The sequence below is a fragment of the Mus musculus genome, chromosome 10 (assembly GCF_000001635.26).
Source record: "Mus musculus strain C57BL/6J chromosome 10, GRCm38.p6 C57BL/6J".
Lineage (NCBI taxonomy): Eukaryota > Metazoa > Chordata > Mammalia > Rodentia > Muridae > Mus > Mus musculus.
This window is the reverse complement of record NC_000076.6, coordinates 122,802,879-122,826,508: the sequence shown is the minus strand read 5'-3', so window position 1 is coordinate 122,826,508 and position 23,630 is coordinate 122,802,879. Positions and strand designations below refer to the sequence as shown.

Here is a 23,630-nt window from a genome sequence, read left to right as displayed (position 1 = left end):
CGAAGTATAGGAAACAGAACACACAGGGTCCTGCAGAGCCCAGGTCTCAGACATCCACTGGGAAGCTTGGAATATATTCTTCACAGCTAAGTAGCCTTGCTTCTGTAAAGCTGGAAATATGGAACTCGTGAGTTTCCATTCAGACAATTACCAGGGACAAAAATACTGAAATGAGAACAGATGTGAGTGACCCAGAAGGAGAGAGAGGACGAGTACCCAGAGAGACCACTGACGCTGGGGCCGGCATGTGCAGAGGCACTGTCGGGGGACACCAAAGTCCCCTGGCTCATGTCCTATATTGCTAAGGGGAGACGTGCCGCACATTTAGGTATGCCCTAAATTAGATAGTGGAGATCACCGCTTCAGTTGCTAGACAGAGCCAAACCGCTGATCGGAAGCAAATCTGTCTGAAATGCCGGGCAACAGCTACAAAAACACTGAGCAAAAACATTTTGTGCCTATGGAGGGCTCAAGCCTTCAGAGCAATTTGAAAATTTTAACCATAAAAATGCAACCAAATTAGATCCATGGGACCCTGAGCACGATGGAAGGGCCAGTCACATCAACAATTTTACCCATCAAATTAGACCTTTCTCTCGTATTCTTTCTAGTGGTAAATAATCCATAAGTGCTAATGTTTGCCAGGCATTTCTTCATAACCCAGGGAAGAGGCCTGCCTGTCTAGGGAGATCAGCAGGAAGCTTCAAGGAGAAGATCTTGGGGGGCCCAGTCATGCTGAGGCCAAACACTGGCAGGGGAGCCCCCAGAAAGCCAAAGGGGGTGCTGTTTAGGCATAGGTATTTGTATGTGTGTGGGCTGAACCATGGGGGTCCTCTAGCTTGTGAGAGGAGCTGGGCAAACCCTGTGTGGTCCACCGTAAGGGCAGGACAGGTAGAAGGAGCCAGAGAGGAGGGCTGGGGCCAATTGGGAGGATCATGAAGGATCATGAATGTTCTTTTAAGAGTTCAGACGACTTCAACAACCGATTCGGGAGGGTTTGGGGAAGAAGTTTTATCTTTTTTTCAAAGGTTATCCTTGTGGTGAGTAGAAACCAGGTTGGTGCCAGACAGAGCTGAAGCAAGAAACCAGAGCATCTGCTGGAGTTCAGTGGAGAGATGCTGGAATTAACCAAAGGAGATGAGACAGCGGTAACCAGAAGCACTGTATTCCAGGTGGACTCTGGAGTCAGAAATGACAGGGTGTGTTAGGACAGACTGGACCTGTGGCTATCATAATTAACCATCTCTGTGACATTCCAGGCCCTCGTGTGCCTTTTCTAAACAGTGTCACCTCAAGTCAAACTTCTCCAAGCTCCTTTAAGACCACAGACAAATCTGACACGGCATCGAGACTGTCACAAACTTTTCAAGGAGGAATACTGGTTGCAAGTAATTTTGAGAGGAGTTGAGCCTACCTTTGGAAGAGCTTTGAGGGGATATAAAGTGAGATTTGATTCCTGCCACAAATGAGTCGGTACCCATTAGGGAAGAAAGAGAGAGACCCAATTATACCGAGCGTGAAAGGGAGGGGGTAGCATAGATGAAGCAGACCCTGGGCACCAGGCACAGGGAGGCACCGGTGAATGGGGTCTGTCTGGGATGGCACTGGGGAGTCAGGGAAGGCCTCAAAGAAGAGGTGACGCTTCTGTTTAATTTTCTGGGTGGCATCCCAAGGTGGGCTTCGGGGACAAGGAGGGGGGGAGCGCAGCTCAGAATGTGAAATAGCAGTTTAGTCCCAGGAGATTTGAGTGCACGGTCTGCTATTGTTAGAACATGGGGAGTGAGGATATGGAATGATGGGAGAGGGAGAAAGCAGGTGACAAAGAAGACTAAAGATGCTAGCCTTGATTCTGGGGCAGAAGAGGATGTCACTAAAGGGCTTGGGTTCTCATTTGTCTTGGAGACTGTTCAGATGACTATAAGGAACGATCCACATGTGTAGCTGCAAATGAAGCTAAAATACAAAGTCCAGGAAAGATGCACTGGCCACCCACCGACAGTATTTGCCGCTGCTAAGGAGAGGGTAAAGAGAAGCGAAGGGAGGAAAGGTGTTGGTTCACACTGCTGTGGAAGCTCTTGCTTCAGGTGCCATACCTGTCTTACCGCCTACTAAAACGGTAAGCCAAAGTAAACTTTCAAGGTTTGTTGTTGTTGTTGTTTTTCTAGGTGTTTGCTCACAGTGTTAAGGAAAGTAATGACCACTGCCATGCCCTGCAACAACACTGGGGACACAAGAAAAGAAGGCACCGTTTAGGGAGAGGAAAATTCCTTCATTTCTGAGCATCTTAAGTATGAGTCTTCTAGAGCATCTTATTTATTTATACCTTATTTACCTTTCTCCAGGGAAGCTTGAATGTGAGATAATATAAACGCACATACAATAAAATGAAAAGAAAAAACAGAAAAACCAAAGATGTGTGGAGACAAAACTGGGACTATCAGAAGCTAGGAATTCATAAGTTAGTGCAAAAAGCATGTGCTGCGATGTCCTCAGGTTTTCTAGAAGTTCACAAAAGTACTTCCACACCAGGGCCATCTGACCAAGTCAGAGTCTAAAATGGAAAAACCCACAGTGTCTGCCAGCTCTTCCTAACAAGCACAGGAGAGAGCGGTCCGCTATGGTACTTCCCGAGGAGGGAGCTGTGACACAATGAACCAGTGCTCTGCGATACCCTTCCATGACTAACGCGCCACAGTCTTCCCCAGCAGAGGCTCATGGCTCAGATCTGGGAATTTTCTAAACAGATGTGGAAACCGGAGACCCTTCCTACACTGTCACGTTCATCACGATCCCTCAGAGACACCGGGAGCAGCAAGTTCACAGTCACCTTGTCGAACTAACACCTGGACGATGGCTGCTCTGAGTGCCAAGCCAGAAGCTGGTGAGGCTGGTGCTGCTTCAGGGTGTGGGAGCATTGGGATGGGCAGAGCCGAGGACAGAGCCTAGCCATGCCCTGCGCCTCCTGGAAGGCTTCTGACATTCTGCAGAGACGATGGAGGGGAGAGGGAGACATGGCTGTGGGTGAGGTGTGTGGGGAAGCTCTGCTGGGTAGGTGATGAGCTGGGGGAACATGTGGATAAAGTGACTGAGGGGGAACCTTGGGGTACATTGGGCAGCGTGAGCGCTGGGCAGGTGTGAGCACAAGCAAGACCTTCTGGTGAAGGAGGGTAAATTCCACAGCTGACTGAAGCAAGGCGGCTCACACCTAGAATGCCAGATCTTGAAGGCCGAGGCAGGAGGTTTATTTATCATCAGTTCAAGGCCAGCCTGAGCTACAGAGTTAGACCCCTGTCTCATTCTCACCTTATCTCTAAGGAAAAAAGGAGCAGAGTGTATATTAACTGCAGATGCCTTTAAATGCTCTTAGTGGCAAATTAAAGGCAATAATGGCGGGGATAGCTGAATCCTAAAATTCCCAATGGCATGTTTACTTCCTGTGAAGACATAATGTCTGTTCGGCTCAGGGTGCTATGGGAGGCTCTGTTCTATACAGGGGTTAGTCAGGTTTTACTTGCAGAGGGGCAAGGAGGAGCCTTGCAGATGAGCCAGCCTTAATGTGTGTTGCAGATTCCTGGGGTCTGCAGTGTGACAGTCACAGAAACTTGGTGGCTCAGATCAACGGCGTCTAATCTCTCCTGGCTCTGAAGAGGAGAAGGTGGGAGTCAGGGCCTTAGGCTCTGGGGGACCATCCTTTTTTTGCTTCTCCCAGTTTATGATGGTTTCCCACATGCCTTGGTGTTGTTCCTGGTGTTGTCTCTCTCCATGGCCATCTTACTCAGATGACAGTTACTGGATGCAGGGCAGACCTTAACCCAGTATGACCTCATCCGGTTTTGCAAAGATCCCACTTCCAAATGAAGTGACAATCACAGATACCAGTGATTTGCAACTGGACATACCACTTGGCGTTGTGGCACACACATGCACGCTTCAAAGCACGGCGTGTAAGAGGTTTTATGGGGCTAGAAGTTTCCTCTGCTCACATCCTCTGGCTGCAATACTGCCATGTGCCCACATGCTAAAAGTATACAGGGCTGTAGAAGATGGTCTCCATGCCCCGGAAGAAGAGAAAAAATAGTCAGAGAGCTTTTCAGCTTCGTCATACGTCCTAGCAGGTAAGATGAGGAAGCAAAGTGGATTTCGAGGACTGACTGGAAGGAACAGGACGGGGCCATCCGGAGAAGAGCTCATTTAGGGACTGCAGGCTTGGATGGAGAACCAACCCTGCATAGGAAGAGAAAGCAGCGAGGGGAATGCAAAGCGCACAGAATCATTTGTGTAAGATGAGGGAACTCAGGGTGGGGCGGGTGAAGAAGCCGGGATGGGCAGTAAAGATATGTAGGACTAGGCATGATGAGTGGACTGTTTAGAGTTCCTGAGACCAATCACACACGAGGAAGACATCAGCCTATCCTGAAACAGACTATAAAGCAGGGTGCGAGCCTGTGAAATACAGAATGTTAAGGGAAAAGAGGGCTGGAGTTTGTCTGGCTTTTCAAGCCTATTGTCCAACTTCTTTCGGGCTATCCTGGGGCATATTTCGCAGGGTCCATTGTACATCTTTATACACTTGTGTACTCACACTACACAGAGATAATGTTAGGAAACCCCCACGGGTGTAATTCCCCTCCCTCTGCTGAGTGCTGTTGGACATCAGTGGTGTAGTGAGCCTGAGAGTCCCTGCAGAAATGTTGGCTCGGCCAGAAGATCACCTGCTGGTGGCGGAGCAAAACAGTAATTAACACCTGGCTAAATGCAATGACACCTCTGTTGCCAAGAAACAGTGGTGCAGCAGAAGGTCCTGCCTAGTGCTTCCTGGTGTGACATCATTACTTCTGAGAGGCTCTGACCATGGGACTCTGTGCACTGAGAATAGGTGCCCGTCTGGAGAGGTAAGGGACCCCTCTGCAGCCTTTCAGGGAGAATACTGTGATGTGCAAACATGGCTGCGCTGGAGCGAGCAGCTCATTCAGATACACATGTCCTAGATGAGGTCTCTAATATCTTTATTGATAAGGAAGGGGCGGGCATGTTGGGTATCTTGTTCAAGGTCACAGAGCACAAATGTAGCTGAGGCCAAGACCTAAATCGGGTCTGACCATGCACCTGTTTCACCTGAGTGCCCTTGTCTGTCACTATACCAGGCCTCTGCTATAAGAACCCATTTAAATAAAGGGTCTAGGATGTATATAGCAAGCAGTCTAGTAATTTTTAAAAACGATGACCTACTCATCCTTAGTCTCAAATATACCCTTGGCAAAAGGGCCTTGACATATCGATGGCTATTTGACCTGCCTACTCAGAACCATGAAGAATGTGACTGAGAGAGGCAGAAAAAAAAAAAAAAAAAAAAAACAAAACCAAAAGCAAGCAAACAAAAAAACCCCAAACATACACTAAGCCAGAAGGTAGCTACACAAAGACCTGGGCGCAGAAAAGCAAGAAGACAAATGCAAGGCAAACAGGAAGAGCTTCTGCGGATGGAAGGGGAACTTGAGTGCGGCCAATCTGCACCCAAAGTGACTAAATTATCATTGTAAACTCTCCGGGAGACACACACTGGTGCGCTCTGACTTGAACTCAGGATGCAGCCCAGATCCAGTAAGATTAGAGTTCTAGGGACCTGTACTAACACTTGGCAGTAATACCAGCTGAGTGACATTCTACACCGGAGCCTCACGGAGGACAAGAAGGCCATTGGAAGAGCTCCTAACACACACTTCACATCATCAGCTCAGGAGTTCACACAGCCCCCTCCCACCCCACCCCACCCGACCCCAGGCCCATGTCAAGCAGTTTCTTCCGTAATGCATGACTTACCTGACTTCATACCACACTCTTATTGTAAAATAAGATACATTAAAGGGGCAAACTTTTCTATTTGCAGTAGATGCCAAACCAAGAAAGTATGTTGATGATCACTACTCATAACTATGACGTAGTAAGTGCTTACCATACAGCAAGGCATTGTCTGGAGTGAGCACTTCAGATGCCCTCGGTTACTGCGTATCATTGAGATGATTTTATGTGAGTTTCACAATCTCCCTATTTCATTTATTACAGCTTTCTCTCCACACGATGATGTAAACTCCACAAGAGCAAGGCTTTTATCATTAGCATCACTCAGATCTCCAGTTTCCATGGTAGGCCCGCAAGCACGTTTGAAATGGAATGAATTCATTAACTCACATACACCCCACACCTCTACTACAACCACCATCTTAACCTGGTCCCCTTCCCTCTGGTCACTAGACTTTCTCCAAGATGCTAGTGTTGCTGAGGCCTTACTTCCTCTGTCTTCTCCTCACCTCCCTGTCTTAGGTAATGTCTTTTTGCGCCTCTGCACCCTTTTCCCCTCCTCTCCCCCATCTCCACATTAGTCCTTTGTCATATTCTTCTCTTTAGAAATCAGCACCATGCAGCACACCCAACATGCTACTCCTATGCCTCATCCCCCTTCCAGACCTGCAAGAGCTTGGGCCTGCTTGGATCATGGCCACATCCTCATGCCAGTGACACCACAGTGCATGGGCCAGGTCTGTTTCTGGTAAATGGGTGACGCATGATCCATTTTCCTGGGAACTGTGAGTATTATCTCCAAGCTGGGTGGCATCCCAAGGAGTAAAATCTAACACAGCGAGACAGAATGCTTTCTATAGCAGCGAGGACCAGCTTCTCCAGACGACACCACGTGGGCTTTCCGACGATACCGCAGCTCACCCCTAGCAGACAGGATCACTTATGAAGACTGCATGCAGCCTTTCTTCCTACCTGCTAGCTACCAATACCCACTCCACACTGACTCCTGGAGTTTGGCACCTTTCCTCTGTAAGGAAGGACAGAGTTGAAGGTCAAATGCCCAGGGTATTCAGTATTCAGATAACTTCCTAGTGCAAACAGCCATCTGCAAACCACACATGGCAACCAGTAAGGGCTGTTTAGCAGACACCAAAGACCTTATGAAACACCGAAGGCCTTCACACACTACGCCCTGCTGAGGATGGGTCAACTAAAGTCATAGTTACAGAAAAAGTATGGTTTCGCCAAAATCTTTGTACCACGAAATGACCCAAAAGGCCAAATTAGCTTGCCAGCGCTCTTCATAACCACACATGATATTGCAGAATATTCTAGCAAAGAGGGCCACCTGCAGGACTTGTTACAATGGATTCTGACCTTGGTAGCAACTGTGATGCATGTGATGCCCATGGACAGTACCAAGAATAAAGGGATAGCGAGGGTCACTAACCTAACCTCAACCTCATGCTAACACTTTCACAGGCAAGCACTTCTTTTCTATAAATACCATGAGACTACCTGGAAAAGGCATGCTAAGAGAATAGGGGAGAGATTAAAATCATGGCTTGGCTGGTTGGGAGCAGGAGCTAAGGCTGCAACCATGGTTTCTCAGAGATCCACCTCCCTCCAGCTAAGGACACTGACGCTGAGACAGGAGCTAGGCCATACCAGAATTTTCACTCTAATTCCACCCATGGATGACTGGGCCTATGTTCTAGAATATCAGGCAGTCACTAAGAGGTCAGGGTAGGCCTGTTGCTAAGGTCCTGTTCCCCAGTCGGTTCTTGATTTGTCAGTAAAGAAAACCACGGGCCAATTGTTGGGTGGAAGATAAGGTGGGGCTTCCGGGTTCCTAGAGGAAAAGGGAGACACAAGGAAGGAGAGACGGAGTTCGACATGCTTTGGGGAGAGGAGAACCAGGCAACCATGTGAGGTCTTGGGAGGAGCAATAGTCTGTGGCCACTTCTATAGGGGTGTGGTCAGAGATGTGTAGCAGGGAGTAGATTCAACTGACCGACTAAAGTTAGGGCAGGTCAGGGGAGCGGAGCTAAGATTAATAAGGACATGTTTTCCAGGGTGGGAGGATGGTAGTGCCCAACAACTGTGCCAAGAAAGCAAATTCAAAATGAATAAGTGTGTGTGTGTGTGTGTGTGTGTGTGTGTGTGATTGTGTGTGTCTTTTACCCATGGATTCAAGGGAAGCTGGGAGAGAGCTGGTGGCATGGCCACTTCCCGAAGCTAAAGCAGGGTAGCACAAAGCTACGTGCAACACTAAGAGACTCCCAAGTCACAGGATAGGGGTGTGGGCTGGCCCTTTCCCCTCAGGTAGCAGCACTCTGGAGGGGAAGAAGAAATGCTCTCCTGCATGTGCTGCATAGCTGCATGTGTGCCTAACATTACTACCAGCGTTATACTTAAACTGGAAGGAGCTATCGTTCTGTAACCCCGAGGGCACAGTGGCTCCTTCCTTGCTCTCTCAGATGCTCAGAGAATACTATAAGCTAGTGGTTCCTTTTTCTCCTTGAGACAGAGTCTTGCTCTGTAGCCCAGTCTGCTCTGGTCTGCATGCTTTCTGCCTCAGCCTCCCAGATGCTGGGATGATAGCTGTGCACCAGGCATACCCAGCCACTTGAGTCGACTTTTAACCTTGAGCTGCACACATCCACATCATGTGGAGAACGTGCTACATCGCAGACTGCTGCTGGCAGCCGACCCTGAGGCTTCTGACGCAGGATGCCTAAGACAGAGCTGTAACTGGTTTTTCTTCACACATACCCAAGTACTGCTATTGGCTTAGGGAACCATGAGGTGAGAAGAGAGCATCCCGAGGAGCCCCCTGTGTGGCCCATGGGGCTGTGACAGGAAACGCAGAGGTCTGCCTCTCTGCGTGTACTTGTGACCATCTGACTATATTATTTTCTTCCTCTTAACCCCTTCCACAGGCTTTGGGCAGTGCTAAGGAATATACTGAGATTTAAAAAAAAAAAAGGCAGTTTAGTCACTTTAGTTCTGTGCTATTTTTTTTTTTGATACATGTCAAAGAAAATGAGAAGTGTCATAGGCTTGAAGCAGCCAATGGAAGCAGATCAAGTGTATTTCTGGACTCAGAGAAAGGCTCCTATCACAGGGGTAGGCTGGTAGGCAAGGATAGACGAAACACTTAGGAGCAACGAGGAGCTCTGCAAAAGGGCTGCAGTGGCCACTGGTGAAACCCAGGCACATAAAACAAAGAATGAGCAGTCCTTTATGGTCTCCAGGGCCGGAGGCAGTTATATCAGGTTTTATTATCTTTCCATCAGCAGAGGGGAGAGGCCTAGGAGAGAAGATACCACAGACGGGTAATTGCTTTTGAATTCAGAAATGTAAGTCTTGTTTAATATCTAGATCCTATCCTCATGGAAGTTCAGACTTGCTGTAGGAATTCACCTCTGACTCGATAGAGAAAGCTTTAAGTTAAATGGGGAAAAATTCTGCAAACCAAGAAGAAACGAAAGGAAATTGGGTCAGACAGGGCCATCCCAGCGATGCTTCCAAGGTGCAGTTAGAAGGGTGGGTCTGACTCCTGCCCCTTCGCCTGCTCCCAGTGAGGACAGCTATGGATGCTGTCAACAGATCATACACTTTCTTAAGACAGTATAAGATTTTTTTTGTGTGGGGGGGGGGCATTCACTTTTCTTTTATAAACTCAACTGGCTGTACACACCTGGCCTAGGGGTTGCTTGTTTGCTCTTGCATGGGAGCTAATAAGCGACCCCCCCTTGATCTCTCCACCTTCTCCTAGGGAGTTTTAAGCATGTCACCTCGTGTTCTCAGGAGTCTTTGGGGTCACTTTCAAAGTCCATAAACATACTGAATGAAAGTCTGACTTTGTGGGAGAGATGCTTGGTATAGCAGCCACATAGGAGTCTGAGAGACAGCTGACAATGTTTTCCACGGGACTATCTTCAAAACGAAAATACAACTTCTAAAATGGTCTCAAAACTCTGTGATCTTTAGAAAGTTGACTGTTCCAGTTTTGAAAAACATCTTTTTCAACACCATCAAGAAACTGGTTTCGACACCATAAAGCCTGATGACTCTTGGGGCGATTTGAACGAGAATAGTCTCTGTAGGCTCATACATTTGAATACCTGGTCTCCGGTTGGTAGAACTGTTTGGGAAGGATGAGGAGGTGTGGCCTGGTTGAAATGAGGTGTGTCACTGGGTTAGGGCTTTGCTCTCTCTACTTCCTACAATGGAGCCATGTGCACCCTCAGTTACTGCTCCAGCAAGCACGGTGCTTACCACGTTGCCAGTCATGACAGTCACAGACTCTACCTCTCCAAAGCCTCCTAAATAGACTCTTTTGTAAGTTACCTTGGTCATAGTGCTTTATCAGAGTAATAAAAACGTAATGAAGACAAATGCAGCCCACTTATATTAATATATTAATCTCTAGGAGTTGGGCATGGTCATGTATGACCACCATCATCCCAGCGCACAGAAGACAGAGACAGGACAACAAGGGGTAAAGACGAGCCTGGGCTACATAGACTCAGTCCAAGAGAAAAAGGTTTCTAAACGTAGCCATGATGCATTCTGGGTAAACTCTGAGGTGCCACTGCATACGAAGTGTATCAGTACTTCATGTACAAATAAACACGGAATAAAAATGCTAACTAGAAATTCCTGCCTTAGAGATGTTGAAAGAGTCTTAGTGTCCGAGAGGACCTGGCTCTCTTACTCCAGTCCTGGGTATCGGCAGCTCTGTTCCTTAGTAGCTGGGGACCTTGGGAACGTTGCTTCTTTTAAACTGCATATATCTGAGAACAGCACTTCTCACATCTCACCCTATTATTGACAGCATTAAACATGACTTTGTCCTGGTATTAAGCAAGTGCCTAGCACCTAGCTGTCCCACTGCTGCCTGTCACTACAATGCTCGCAGGTGTGGAAGCAAGATGCTCGAGATTCTTAACTGCCTTTCTTCAGTCGGAGTGACTTCACCCAGTCTCGGCTTCGAAACCTTTAGGCATCGTTTGCAGCAAATAGTCGTGGCTTTGCCCTCCTTGGTGCCGGAGTCCTCTAGAAACAAAGTGAATTGGTCTTCTAAAATGGAGCCAGTAATGAAGAGGAGCTCAACGTGAAGAGCTGGGGACTCAAACACAGTGCGAACCGCCTCCCGTGACATTTCCGAGCTATGGGGTCACTCTGGCTTAAAGTGAAAATCCACCCTCCATCTGCTTCGATGCTTGCCCCTGGGTGTCGAGCCAACTCGACTACCTCTGCCTGGGAGAAATAATGGAACCGAGTATCTTGCAGATGCCGCTTTTTTTTTTTTTTCCTATATGGCTGATGAGCTCAGCTAACAAGGGAAGGGAAGTCTGTCCCCTCTGCGGACCAGGCCACCTCAGATGAGTCATCCGCTGCTGTACACAGAGGATGCCGACCGAGTCAGACACTGGTAAGCCACAGACTCTGCCAGCAGCATTTCCTGAAGGCAACCCGGAGCCTGCGCAAGGCCTGATGGGAGGCAGCCCTGAAAACAGCCCTCGACCCTGGGTGTTTCCTCAATCAAACCGGTGCAGGGCCTCTCTCATTATTCTGCAAGTAATTACACGGTAGGGCACACACAACGAAAGATTTATTTTCCACCCTAAAAACTGTCAAGTCTTAAAGGATAAACACACGACAGTTATTATTCCAACAATGAAACAAAATTAGCACATAATTAATCAGGGCCCTGACTAATTGCCAGAATCTTCTCTCAGCTCTAAGCATCGCCATCGATGGTACCGTTAGTTTACCGGAGTCTTTGGATTTCTGACTGCTTGTTGGTAAATGATAACCCACAGTCTCGAGGATAGGTGGATGGTTACCTACTAGTTCTTTCCTGAGAATAACAACATTTTTAAACCAAAATGCCTGAGACACATCATGAGCATATGAAGTCGGCCGTGATGGTCTAAGATGATGTCAGTATCAATCACTCAGGAAAGAGGGGCAAGTAACATAGTTACAAGTAAGTATTCCATAAATGATCATTGGGCGAGCTTAATAAAATACCCGTTCCCATTGTCCTTTATGAATTATGAGCCACATGTGAGTGCCAAACCCAACCAATTAGCTATAAAACCCCAACTTTGTATTTGGATACTGGGTTTGAGAAGCACAAATATAATTTAAGCTTCCCGGGTTGCAGGGTAATTTCTATTCTGTGCACCACAGCTTAATTAAGAAAATGGGTATTTATTAGGCTTTTAAAATTAGAAGTAAATGTAAAACATATTTTTATGAGCACTTAGGAAAACCGGGGCCTTGTTCCAATTAATAACTTAATGGGCTCTGAGAAAGACGTCACAAAGCTCTAAGAAATGTCGCAAAGACTGGCCAAAGCAGCACGACTTAGCTTTCCAAAAGTGTCACTCCCCTCGGTTAACCTTTAGCAAGCCATGAATTCTGGATGTCAGGTAGTTCGATGCCGATATATTTATGCAAGCGGAAACCGAGGTCTGGAAAGTGGAACCCAGGATAAAAAGCTCAAGAGATGAGCACAGGGAAATGACAGGTTCCCAGACAGGAAGTTTCTGGGATGCCCAAGCCATCGCTTGCTAGGCATGGCTGTAAAGTAGCTTGGCTCCCAAGGCAAAGACTGCTAAAAAATAGAGTCGAGGCACTGAGGAGGGGTTAGTTTTAAAAAGGACAATCCAAGCTAAAGATGTTCTAGACACTGACATGGAGATAACTCCGGAACCTTAGGGCAGCTGAAGGCCTCCTTAGGAGAGGCCTGTGGCCTGGATTGTCAGTCACTACCTTAGTGCCTAGGGCTAGGGAAACAAACTCATGTTAATAGACTAGGAAGACACGGAGTATGAGCACGACCCTATGAGAGCAGACATGAGCCACCGCCTCTGCCTGCCATCTTCAACAAGTTCAGGATCTAGCGCTGAACAAGAGGCCACCATCTTGCCCTCAGTGCCAATGTACAAACTACCAATTTCTGGGTAGAAGCTGCTAAACTCCTGGGTATCTGAAGAAGGAAGTGTCAGGCAGCCATCTGGTTTCCATTTACCCAAGCCATGACCTTTACTGTGTGGCATGCTCACCTGCACACAGTCCCATTGCTACCTGTTTGCTGGTTAGAGCCAGGTTTGCTCAACCCATGAGAAGCCTGATCAATCCTGGGAAGAGAAAGGACACCTTTTTCAAGGCTTCCTGCCACTCTGGCCTAGTGCTCACTCTAGCGGTCCCCCTGCCTTGTCCCTGTAAAGGTGGGATGGCCAGCTCCTCCCCAAGGCTACAAACTCCTGCTGGCTCTCATTCATTTTTGCATCCATTGTGGGGACATCTGAGCAGGTGAACCTCAGTGGGCACTGGGAGGGTGGGGGGCAGGAATCATGGGATAAACAGTGTCTTAAATACCCTGTCATTTACTGGGCACAATTTTACACTGGAACCCGAAATTAGCATTGTCTCAAACTGAAGGTCCACATATCCTTCCAGGATAAATGGACTTCTGAAAGCGCTCATCTTGCTTGGCAGTCCTTTCTCTGCCATTTTCTGTGATCTTCAGGGGTGAAGGTCAGGAATGATGCCTCACTGGGAGAAGAGCAATGGAGACTCCTCACCTAGGTCTCCTCTTTGTAAATGGAAGGAAGATTAGAGTGGAGTTCTGGACTGCATCAAGAGGTTTAGTCTTCCAAACTACTGAGCACCAGCAAGGGGATAATCAGGTGAAGGTGGGGGTGGGGGTGGGATCTGAGAAGGACTGGAGAGGCAGGGGGACAGGTCAGTGGCCCCGGAATCTAAGGAATGATCGGACCCCAAGACAGCCGCCATTGCTGGGCAATGGCCATCCACATGTTTTAGAGTCTAGCCTTTGTCATCTTCTAAACCGTCATTTTTTAAGGAAAGGTCCTGTCACACCATCAGCCACTTTGCCAAATTTATAAAAGTCTGTGATGCAATTGTTCCTCACACCAATACGGAGGACTTCATTGTAAACAAGTGCATTAATTTAGATGATTAAAGCCCAATTTATCTTCTTCCTCCCAAGTGCTATGTAAAGTAGATATACTGTACTCTATCTCATATATATACTAACCTTTCTATATGTTATGTATACACTATATTTCCTGTCACATATACACTATACTCTCTATGTCATATATATATATTACACACCATATATGTCATATATAATTCATATACATCATTTGACAAATATGTCATATACATGGAATATAGTATATATATATAGTTTATAGATAATGTATTTGTGTCATCTATAACATATATATCATATAGAGTATAGTATATATGACACATGCAGAGGATAGTATAGTTTATATATATATAATATTATATATCACCTGTTCTCTATATATACTTTCTGTATATGTCATATGACATACATGCTATATAGAGAGTATAGGATACATGACATAAGGAGAGAATAGTATATATATATAGCATATGCACACATACACACATGCACACATACATATACTCATGTATGTGTACACATACACACATGCTTGCACACATACATTCATGCACACACACACAGAACTCTCGAAGGCATACACATAAAAGGAAAAGCATCAGGGCTCCTGGGAGGCAAATGCCAAGTTACTGTGGGGAGCTTCAGTTTGCAGGGGAGTGGCTAGGGTCTCTCCACACACTCACTCCATTCAGCCCTGTTTTCTCCCCTCCCCTCTCTCCAGATCTCCAATATCCTGACTAGACTATGCTTTTATTAAAAATCAAGTTCCAAAACCAAAAATCGATTTGAACATTCCTGGTTTAGATGAATTCTAGGTGCACACACCGGCTGCGGCTATGAACGAGTCACAAGCCCTTCACCCTTCAATAGCAACCTGACTGTTCTCAAATGCATTCCTAGCCTTTAACCTCAGCACCTGGAAGGCAGAGGCATGTGGGTCTCTGAGTTTGAGCCCAACCTGGTCTACAGAGCAAGTTCTAGGACAGCCAGGGTTACACAAACCAACCAACCAATCAACCAACTAACCAACCAAATATATTCCTATCAACATGCTTGAAGCTTATACTTCCCACATTTAATCCCAACCAGAATAATTTTTTTCATTCTTAAATTGCTGGTAGACACTGTGAGAGAAACTGGGGGTCCATAGGAACCGCATTGTTTACCTGCTGTCGCCAGCATTCGCCACATAGAGCTTCCCCAAGAGGCAAACCACGATGAGGGCCGTGCAGCCGCCAGATATATTATACGCACTCCTCTCGCGTTCGATTTGAAGGTCCTGGAGAAGAAAGTCAAAGTTAGCACGTCTGTGCAGGACTTGTGACTAAAGAAAGCCTTCCTCCCTTCAACTTGGCACAGTCTCACAGATTGGATGTGCTTCCAGAAGGGACCAGACAGTCCTCAGAACCTAAAAGGCTTCTCTGGTGGACATGTCACAGAATACCAGACCACTGCCGACCGGAGAGTGAAACCAAAGGACACACACACACAGACACACCAGGCAAACATGTAAAGAGGAAAATCTAAGCCCCAGCTAACAGACATCACAGCTTGTGGGAAATCTAGTCTGTATAGGCGGCCAGAGTTGCCAGGCGGGACACTGAATAAGCCTAGGCATGCCAAGTACCTGGACATAAAGCATGCTTTTAATACAAAGCCCGGAATAAAGAGTTCCTTTATGGCTCAGTAAAAAGAGGTGACTCAAAGAATGAATACTTTGCTCTTCACCACAGAGGCTTCTGAACTCAGTGTCCTCCTCCGTAGCCACAGTTTACATGCTCCCAATGTTGGAGCAGCCTACAGATGCTTTCTCAACATCAGACATTGAGCTAAGGGCCTTGGGTGTGCAATCCCATGATAGCCTCATGACCATCACTATTAACACACTGTTCAGATGAAGAGACATGTGGACACCACCCATAGTCACCTGGAGAGATTAGTCTCTATCTAATACCAGCTGTCCTCCAAACCAATACCTGCCACACAATGAAGCAGTAGAGGAAAACTAAAAGCAGACCGGCACCCCCCGTTGTTGTTGACAACGTCAACACAGTTCTGTGTTACTGAAAGAACCAAATAGTCTTGTGTCTTTGGGAAAACAGGAGCTGAGTGAAATTTTCTCTCTATCCTGAAAGTCCTCCACTGGTGAGGCCGAGTGAGAGAAAAAGTAGGCTGGGTAAAACTTAGAAGAGGGAGAGAAATGGTACTCGCGAGTGTTCAGACAATGCTGAAGTCTTGGGTACTTTTGTGACTCCCAGACCTCAGAATTGGAGCTAGGGCCTTCAGCTGGCCTCCTCATGGAAGAGGGAAGAACATTTCGTCATCCAGCATTGGACCACAGTGGCTGTGCTCCAGGTGTTAGGAATGGGGACAAAACATGCAATAGCTCCCCAAGCCGAGGGCACAGGCAGAAGATGGATTCCGCTGTCCTTGCGTGCAGGAGCATGAGACAGAAGGGCTGTGAGTCCCAGGCTGACTAGGGCTGTTAATAAGACCCTGTCTAAAAAAAGGTAAATCAAGAGGTAGGAATAAAAGCCATACAGGAGGGAGAGACTAATGTAGTGGACGGGAGTCAGGTGAGGAGCTGAGGAGCCATGGTTCGGCGAGTGTAGGGGCTGAGGGAGTTTAAGAAAACAGAGGAGCCTTTTCGGGAGAGGACAGCAGCTTCAAGGGCTCCAGAGGGGTCAAGCATGAGCGCTGTTCGGTGGACTACAACTGCCTTTTAGCATTTACGTACTTAAATGCTCTATAAACCTATAAACCGTTTCCTAAAGGACTGGTAAGAGGATTAAAGTGGGTGGCATGGGGGGTGGGCCTTAGGCACAGCCACAGGATCCTTCCCACCACCTGGGAACTTCACCACTGAGAGCAGTGGCCATTCTCGTCCACTTCAGACCCTCGACATCTGTATCAGGCCAGTTAAACATTGCTTTAGTGAGTGTCTATGAAATGGACCAATGAAGGAATAGACTTAAAAAAAATAAAAAAGGTCTGGATTCCCAAACCACCATTCTCAGCACCTTACCCATGAAAGGGGAAACAGGGGCTCCCACTCACAAATCCCCCCGTTTACCGAGCCGATGCACTCCGAGATACCAACGGGGTCAGAACCCTTGCTGGGGCTGACTGCCAGTGGACTAGAGTGAAGGGTTATAACATCATGGGCCAAGGGTGACAGGAAGCTCAAGGTGAGGGTAGGAGGGGCGTGTGACTTGCTGGGGAAGTCTCTCAAGGAAGAGAGGGGAGAGAAAACACCAAGAGATTGGATTTTTCTGTTTAGCTTCTAGAGTATAAAGAACCCCTCTGTGGGAAGATTTGTTAATTTTTTTTTTGCATCAAAAACTAAAAAGGTTGATATGTATATTTAAAATATGATGTATTTAATATGTAATAAATACATAAGCTGGTAAATCCAAGCCCACACCCAATACCACTCTTTTTTTTATATATACTAAAAAGCACAGTTCAAGCTATGGAAATTATTCCTTCTTAAGTTGCAATCAATATTTGTGTGACTATGTAAGTCTGAATGAAAGGAACTATTTATTAAAAATTCTTTAAGCATCCAAGTGTTTGCATGCTGCATATGGACTGGACTCTGAATGATGTTTGACAGGCTTAAGTGAATTATTAGTGCAATCCAAAAGGGGGGGGGGGGAGAAAGACCCTATACAAAGAATCCGTGTTAAAGGATTGTTTGTGGCAAAGAATCCCCTAGGGATCGAAGCAAGCAAGCTTATTCTAGATTGTAAGTGGGAGCATGATTTATCATGTGAGAATGTCTGATTTTAAAATGACTTAATCCTGGGGCGGGGGATGAAGACAGTGTTCAACCATGAGATGTTCTGGTACGGTAGTGGGGTTCATGGTTACTTTTAACGCCAGGGAATATTCTCCTTAGTTTATTCAGCTTATACCCTAATATAAATTAACAGCATGGTTCTCTGTGTCTGCCTGCCTGCCTGCCTGTCTCTCTCTCTCTCCACACACACACACACACACACACACACCCCACACTTTATTTAATTTGCTCCTGCCTTTTCTGTATTTCAACTGTATAGTCTTTCTGCATACCTCTTTCTGGATAAGCGAAGATACTTTCTTATGAAGAATGGATTCGAGTCTAACTACTTTTTAATCCAAGAAGCCCTGCTCCCACACGCATAGTCTGACCAGCCCCTCCCTCACACCTGTGAGGTGATGCACACGTGCACACACAGTAATTAGAAGTGTGTTCTCTGCCAGCACCATCACCGGAATTGGGATGGTGCGTTTCTGCAGACTTCATCCCCCTGAAGGATTCACTGACATTAACACACACTCTTCCATTTCTTCTAAAACTGTGTGCAACTAGAACAGATTCTAAAAATAATTGCTTCTCTCCCCTCCTCCCTAGAAGCCAAAATAGCACATTTATTTTTTTTCCTACCCACACCACCTACTCCTCTGTAGAAGATTCAGAAAATCTTTCTACTAAAAGGAACATTAGAGGACCATCTGGGTGGCTCTTTTACTATGAGATTAAACATGATAAATGCAGTCAATAAAGATATATTTACTGTGGAATTAACCGCCTTTCCCTTTTAAAATCCTCAATCTTTCAAATTGGGCTAAGCGTTTTTGCACTTTAGGTTTAAAAAAAAAATCACAATGTCTATTTTATTTTAAAGCCCTTGAGTCTTAGGTCTCTTTTTCACAAGCTAACGTGATGAGGAGAAAAGCTATCTACTGCTGTGTGCTAAGCAAGCGCTCCTGGATTCTCTCCATTTTAGCTGCCAGTGAATTTCAAGATGTACATCTAGAACAACTTGCTAGCAAAACATCTACCTACTAATTCCTTCCTCGTGGTCTACATGGGAAAGGGCCACCCAACTGACTGACTGCACAATCCAGAGCCAGGATGCCCAATGGGGGCAACTGTTACTGAGTGAAGTTGAGTTACTCTGTTGCCAATGCTTAGACATATTATGGTCCCACTCACCTCTGAATCAAAGAAAGGAGCCAGTTCTTAAACTGCATGGTTTTATTTGCTGTTCTTGTTGTTACTGTTGCAAGGAGCAGGGAGGGTGGGGGTGGGGGAGAAAATGTGTGTAAAGTGAGGCTCACTCAACAGGAAAGAATTGCAAGGGAAAAAAAGTATCTATTGCCCAGAATGGTTGTAATTTGATTTGAAAGTCTCAGAGATGACTCAACTCCAGGCCCAGCCTTTGTTGCTTACCAGTTCCAGGTTGTGGAAAGAAAGCTCTGCTGGTCAGCAGAAGAAAGCCAACGGTGGGCAGTTTTAATATACCTGGCAGCTCCTCCCGGCTGGGTTATAATATGATCCTGAGCATCCTGCTAATAGTGTCAGTCACAAATAATAAGCTGCATGTTTTCAGTATCCGGTCTCATTCTGGCTGAATCTGAGAACAAGGCCATCTGCCAGCTAGGCAATGCGTTTCAAAGAAAAAAAAAAAAAAAAAAAGCAAAACCGGGGCTGTCCAATAGCGCCACCTCCTGACAGATGTGGAATTACAGACCCACCCCTTCCTAGAAGAACTTCCTGTTGCAAACAAAGACTAAACAAAACTAAGCTTAAAGAAGCTTACATTTTTTTAAACTTACCATGAATATGCTAATTACAATTCTAGACTTTAAAAAGTAGTAATTAGCTTTGGATTCATTCATATGCTTCTATAACATCATTATATATATATTTGCCAGTACTAGAAGATGTAGTTAAAACATTGCCACTTTGGGGGCTGAATAGATAGATGACTCAGGGATTAAGAGCACTGACTGCTCTTCCAAAGGACTGGGGCTTGGTGTTCCAGGATCCACGTGGTGTTTTTAAACTATCTACACTTCATGTTCCAAAGGGATCGGACACCTTTTTTTTTTTTTTTTTTTTTTGGTTACTGCACACATGTGGTGCACAGACATACATGTAGACAAAACACCCATATGCATAAAACAAAAATAAATCTCAAGAAAGCTATTTTCTCCGCTACCAAAAAAAAGTTTCTAGGACATTCTTCTCAATTGCAAAGACCTTGTATGCATTGTGCTACTGGGAAAACTAGGGTCTCCTTTTGGTTTCTTAAGTCTCCTCAATAAAATAATTTAGAAATAGAGTCAGAAGAAGGAAGCCTCGGGGCAATTTGTTTTTAGACTCTGAGAGAAAAACAACAGGGCAGTCAAGCTGTAATCTTGGCAGTTGAGGAAGCAGGAGAGAGAAACCCGAGCCTTTTTGAGGTGGGGTCCAAGAAGGCTGTCAGAAGAGGAGGGGGGCTTCAGAGGAAAGTGAGGAAGATCAGAGTATGGGGGGGAAATGGAGTTAGGCTTGAGGAAGAAAGAAGGAAATGGAAGGGTCGGCAGGTTGCTGGGTGGAGGCTCCACAGGCCCTGTTCTGAGGGAAGGGCTTCTGCTAAGCACAGCCTTTGATTAAGTGAATGCTTACCTTCCTCTGTAGCCTTAGCATGCCCTCGGGGGAGCCATGTCTCCCGTGAGGTAGGTGTGTGGCACCACAAGCTAGGTTAATTCTTGGGGAAGGAGGAGAAAATGGGTGCAGTGTTCAAAGTTTTGAGCAGATGGGCCATGTCAAGTCTCCACTCAAGGCCAGAGGTAGATTCCTTTCTTTTGGCTGAGAGGAAGTAGCTTAACAGCCCTCAAAAAAAAAAAAAAAAAAAAAAAAAACACTGGCACTTCCATCTTTCATATGGTAAGTTAAAATACAAAAGGGGCCATTTTTGATTTTTTTTTTTTTCCCTATGAGGGAGGGATCCAGTCTCTATGGCTTCTGAGCCCAAGAAGATCTGCCTGGCTACCTACCTAACAATACTGAAAGGAAGTCAGTGAGGATTCTAAGAATCTCTTAGCCTTCTTCCGAGCTCTAATCTTGTAGGTGGTAAACTCAAAGTCTAGCTTTGTTCCTATTCTTTGACCCTAGTGATGGAATCAACTTCTCTGAGTCTGAAGTGTTGTCTATTGAACCCAAACATTCTTTGCCGGGTGTGTGGGGGTGGGGTGGGGGTGGGGGTGGGGTGGTTGGAACTAGGATTCAGACTGTTTATTGCATTCACACCTGTCACCCTGGGCCAGGAAACAACCTAGCTGCTAACCCAAGCACTGTTAGAAATCGGACTTGAACCCACATACAAAATTGGAGAGAAGAAACTGGTTTCATTTAGCATTTCAAAAAAAAAAAAAAAATCTCCAAGCTTTGCTTTGAGACAGAGATTCCCCAAAACACCTCTTAGCGGGAGAACCAGGGAAGAAAACAGATTTTATATGAGGTGATAGGTAACCTTTCGGCAATTATTTTGAGGGTACTTGAAACAGTTTCTACACTATCAGTTCTGAAGCTCACCCCATGCAATCAGTGGCCAAGTTTCCAAGATTCTCCTTTCAGGAGACCACAGTTGGCTTTCTGTAGTGGAAATAGGAGGAATTGGCCCTCCCAGTAGGAAGTCAGTTCCAAGACAGGACACAACAAAGGAGTTGTAGAGCTAAATCTGTCCCCGATAGCATGAACGGTGAGTGTTACACGCCAGTGGTCAGAGGTCTCTCTGACCACCTCTCCACACATCTCACACCGGGCGGCAGCCTGAGCAAAGGAACTGTTTCAGAGAAGCACAGGGTATCTGTGCCGCCATTGCCACCTCTGGTTCAAATCATGCCTTTTTGTTTTCTTCTGTTGGTCTAAGTTTTGTGAAAACTACCCATGTACCTAGGAGGTGATCCTTGTTCTGGCCTGGGATTTCCAGATACACGTTGGAGTGCTATCATCATTTTGTTACAGGCTTTGACATCATTTAGAATGTCACAGTAATGAAACTGGGATATGGCATGATGCTAAGGGGTTAGTAGCTTTTAAGGCCACAGAGGAATAAACGCCACCTTCTTTCTCCCTGGGGATGAGTAGGAAAGGAAACCACGTTCTATTCTTCCTATGCCTCCTGGTCAAAAGGGTGGAATCTGTCTCTGGCTCCTGGTACACACACAGTGGTCCACTCTGCTTCAAAGATGAGAACATTACATATTTCTCTCTATTCCCCTAGGGGCAAGTCCAGCCAGACCTGTCAATCATCTGGCCAGGAGCCTAACCCCAGGAAATTTGAGTCATATGCCAAGGCGATGGGAGGAAAAATTATCCCTCTAATTAGCTAATGCATTTGCTACTCCCAGGAGCCCCCACTTGTCTGGGGAGCCTCAGAGATCACCCCACAGAGCACTGTTCAACTTGCCTGCCCTCCTGAGCGTTAACTCAGAACTCCCAATTTCCCCTTCTCTCCTTCCCGTTTGCATTTCTCCAGCTGAATACCTGACCGTTTCTGTTTTAGTCTTTCTTCTACTAATACTACTTTTAGTATTTAGTACTTTCATCCAGGCCTGACAGAGTTGTTTCTTAGCAAATGCTTATTGACTCGATGGGTTGCATCAATATGACATATCCTAGGTATCTATTTACACACACACACACACACACACACACACACACACACACACACTTTCACAAGAAATTTCAGACCGTCTAACGTTGGAAAACTTAAAAAGACAAGTCTTGGGCGCCTTCTTGGGTATTTCACTAAGCTTTATGTTGGAAATGCTTCCTGAGCCTGGGGAGGTCTTCGTCAATGCGACACTGACCTCTAGTGGACGGACGTGAGAATACAGCAGTCCCAGGCAAAAGAAGTTTGGTAGCCCCAGCAGCCACTGACAGAAATTAAAATTCCAAGGTCACTCCTCCCCCCCCCCCCCCCCCCCCCAGTTTTCAATCCCTTCTCTTTCACTGCAGGGAGAGGTCACTATCAAGTCATTGCCTCAGTTAAATTCCACAGTTTTGTGCCTCACTTGGACATATTGCCAACAAGAAGCTTCTACCTCAGCCAAGGGGAACATCGTATACCAAGGCTCTGAAGGAGTCAGTTTTTCTGCCTTGACCCCCAGTTTTCTTCCTAATTCATCTTTTCCACAGGACATGCCTTTAAACTCCACTATAATCAAAGGGCAAATATATGCGTCCAGAGATTAAAACAGACCAAGGAAGGGTGAGCAGGAGTTACACACAGAGGTAAACTTGAGCTATTAACTTGTAAACTATGTTCCTTATAAACACCAGGAACTATGTGCATTCTTGCCCAGTCTTCTCCTCTGACCAGGACATGGGGTGTGACCTTATGAAGGTGGGCACTACTTTAGGTAATATGTTTCTAGCCAGTGGTGCTTTACTAGACAGCTGGCCACCAAGTTCAGGTTTTTAAAAACACTATTGACCTGCCTCCTGCAAGTCTTTCTAAACACCCTTAAGTAGTCCCGACTTTACCCGCACACAGGTTGCTGTTCAGGGGGAGATAATTGTTGGAACCACAACACTTGCCTCAGTAAAAACTGAAGTCAGAGCTGGGGGAGTTCACGTGGTATAAGGCATCCGTGGCAGGCAGAGGGACAGCCAGGGCCACTCTACCAGATTATATGCTCAGGAGCCTGGGCCAACATGCAGGATGTTCCTTGACCTGACCCACCCAGACAGCAAAGCACAAAGGAATCCAGACCCTGGAAAAACAAAAGCCATGTGGACCTTTTCTCTCCCTTCCATTTTCTCCCAGCACTGTTAGACAATGTCACTAACAAAGCCCCGCCCCTTCCACCCCATTTCTTTGAAACAAGGTTTCATTGTGTAGCTGGCCTGGAACTAGGTTTGTAAACGAGGCTGGCTTCAAACTCAGAGATCCGCCTGCCTGCCTGCCTCTGCCTGCACCGGCTGGGATTAACCGCATGTGCCACACCAGTCGTGCCCAGTTTTAAAGGAAGGGAACTTGCGACTGTTTTATTGAGCATGGTTTCCCAAACCCCTGGACTCTGTACA

General features: G+C 46.2%; 1 protein-coding gene across 5 annotated transcripts in view; it reads right to left on the bottom strand.

Annotated features, from left to right (window-relative positions):
* The window catches only part of Ppm1h (protein phosphatase 1H (PP2C domain containing)), a 268,368-nt gene that overhangs the window by 119,287 nt on the left and 125,451 nt on the right, over positions 1-23,630 (bottom strand). For 4 of the 5 annotated variants that reach the window (XM_006513740.4, NM_001110218.1, NM_176919.4 and 1 more), the window contains exon 4: positions 14,950-15,062. In XM_006513740.4, coding sequence (XP_006513803.1) covers positions 14,950-15,062 — 113 coding nt within the window. Of the gene's footprint in view, positions 1-14,949; positions 15,063-20,222; positions 20,453-23,630 lie in introns of those variants that run through there. The other variant, XM_006513742.4, reaches the window with a different exon arrangement.